This window comes from Gadus morhua, chromosome 4, assembly GCF_902167405.1.
Source record: "Gadus morhua chromosome 4, gadMor3.0, whole genome shotgun sequence".
NCBI lineage: Eukaryota > Metazoa > Chordata > Actinopteri > Gadiformes > Gadidae > Gadus > Gadus morhua.
The window spans coordinates 42497901-42499174 of NC_044051.1; the positions used below are offsets into that span (position 1 = coordinate 42497901).

The 1274-nt window shown below is 57.0% G+C and overlaps 2 protein-coding genes across 2 annotated transcripts in view; one reads left to right on the plus strand and one right to left on the minus strand.

Moving 5' to 3' along the window:
- LOC115543001 (splicing factor, arginine/serine-rich 19) overlaps positions 1-973 on the minus strand; it is a 6435-nt gene extending 5462 nt beyond the window's left edge. The window contains exons 1-2 of the mRNA XM_030355540.1: positions 692-973; positions 394-445 (exon numbers count right to left, since the gene is read on the minus strand). Of these exons, the coding sequence (XP_030211400.1) occupies positions 394-433 (40 nt within the window). The 5' untranslated portion in view covers positions 434-445; positions 692-973. The remainder of the gene's footprint in view (positions 1-393; positions 446-691) is intronic.
- LOC115542969 (NLR family CARD domain-containing protein 3-like) overlaps positions 1-1274 on the plus strand; it is a 397473-nt gene that overhangs the window by 258326 nt on the left and 137873 nt on the right. The window lies entirely within an intron of this gene.

Consider the following 1274-nt stretch of genomic DNA (forward strand, 5'->3'; position numbering starts at 1 on the left):
AGGAGGAGGGGGGAGGGGGAGGGAGGAGGAGGGGGGAGGGGGAGGGAGGAGGAGGGGGGTGTGGTCAGGGGGTGTCGAGAGGAGGTGAGGGGAGGGGGCAGAAGAAACAAACGCCCCATTGGGAACCATCGTGTCGGTACTCCTGCTGCTGCAGGCGTCTCAGACGAGGTGAGATGGCACTGTGCATGGCGCACAACGCACAATGCAACGCAACGCAACACAACGCGTTCAGCCTCCTAGGCCAACAGCTGCAGGCTGTTTACCCGGAGCGCTACAATCTACCCTATCCAGTTCTGCCTGAATATGAGCTTGACCTCCGGATTGTTCATTTCTGAGTGTGGTTGGTAACTTAAAAAACCCTGGATGGATTGGACCAATGGGGTGCAGGCTTACCGATCACATGGTCTGGAACGCCTTCTTTGTCCAGGCTCATCAGGCAAAACTTCTAGGAGATGGATCACATGGCATCACATCTATGACATCACATGTATTACATCACCTGTATTACCTCACATCTATGACGTCAGATCTATGACATCACATCTATGACATCACATCCATGACATCGAAAATATGACATCACATCTATGACGTCACATCTATTCAAATCGTGTTTATGAAATCACATCAACTACATCACATGCATTCATTTACGTCAAATTATTTCCGAAACAGTCAAGGGTCAACAAACTTCCTTTTCTTCAGCCAGGGTGTCTGACTCTGGCTGCAGACGGTTCACGGTGAGTGTATGTTCGCTGCCGAGCTCCCCTCTCCTGGAGGAAGGAGCAGCCTTCTCCTCCTGGCCCTATCTCTGTGGAGCGGTCCGAGGAGGCCCTCTGATTCGCCGGTGTTGAGTTTCAGCCCTCTATTCTGATTGGCGGAGACACAGAGTCTCGCCACTTTGCCTCACAGATCTCTATCAGGGAGGTAAAGTATCCCCCTCCTCCTCCTCCTCCCCCTCCTCCCCCCCTCCTCCCCCTCCTCCCCTCCTCCTCCCCTCCTCCTCCTCCTCCTCCTCCTCCCCCTCCTCCTCCCCCCTCCCCCTCCTGATCCTCCCCCTCCCCCTCCACCACCTCTCTCCTCCTCCTCTTCCCCCTCCTCCTCCTCCCCCCCCTCCTCCCCCTCCTCCTCCTCCCCCTCCTCCGCCTCCTCCTCCTCCTCCCCCTCCCCCTCCTCCTCCTCCCCCTCCTCTTCATCCCCCTCCTCTTCCCCCTCCTCCTCCCCCTCCACCTCCTCTCTCCTCCACCTCCTCTCTCCTCCACCTCCTCTCTCCT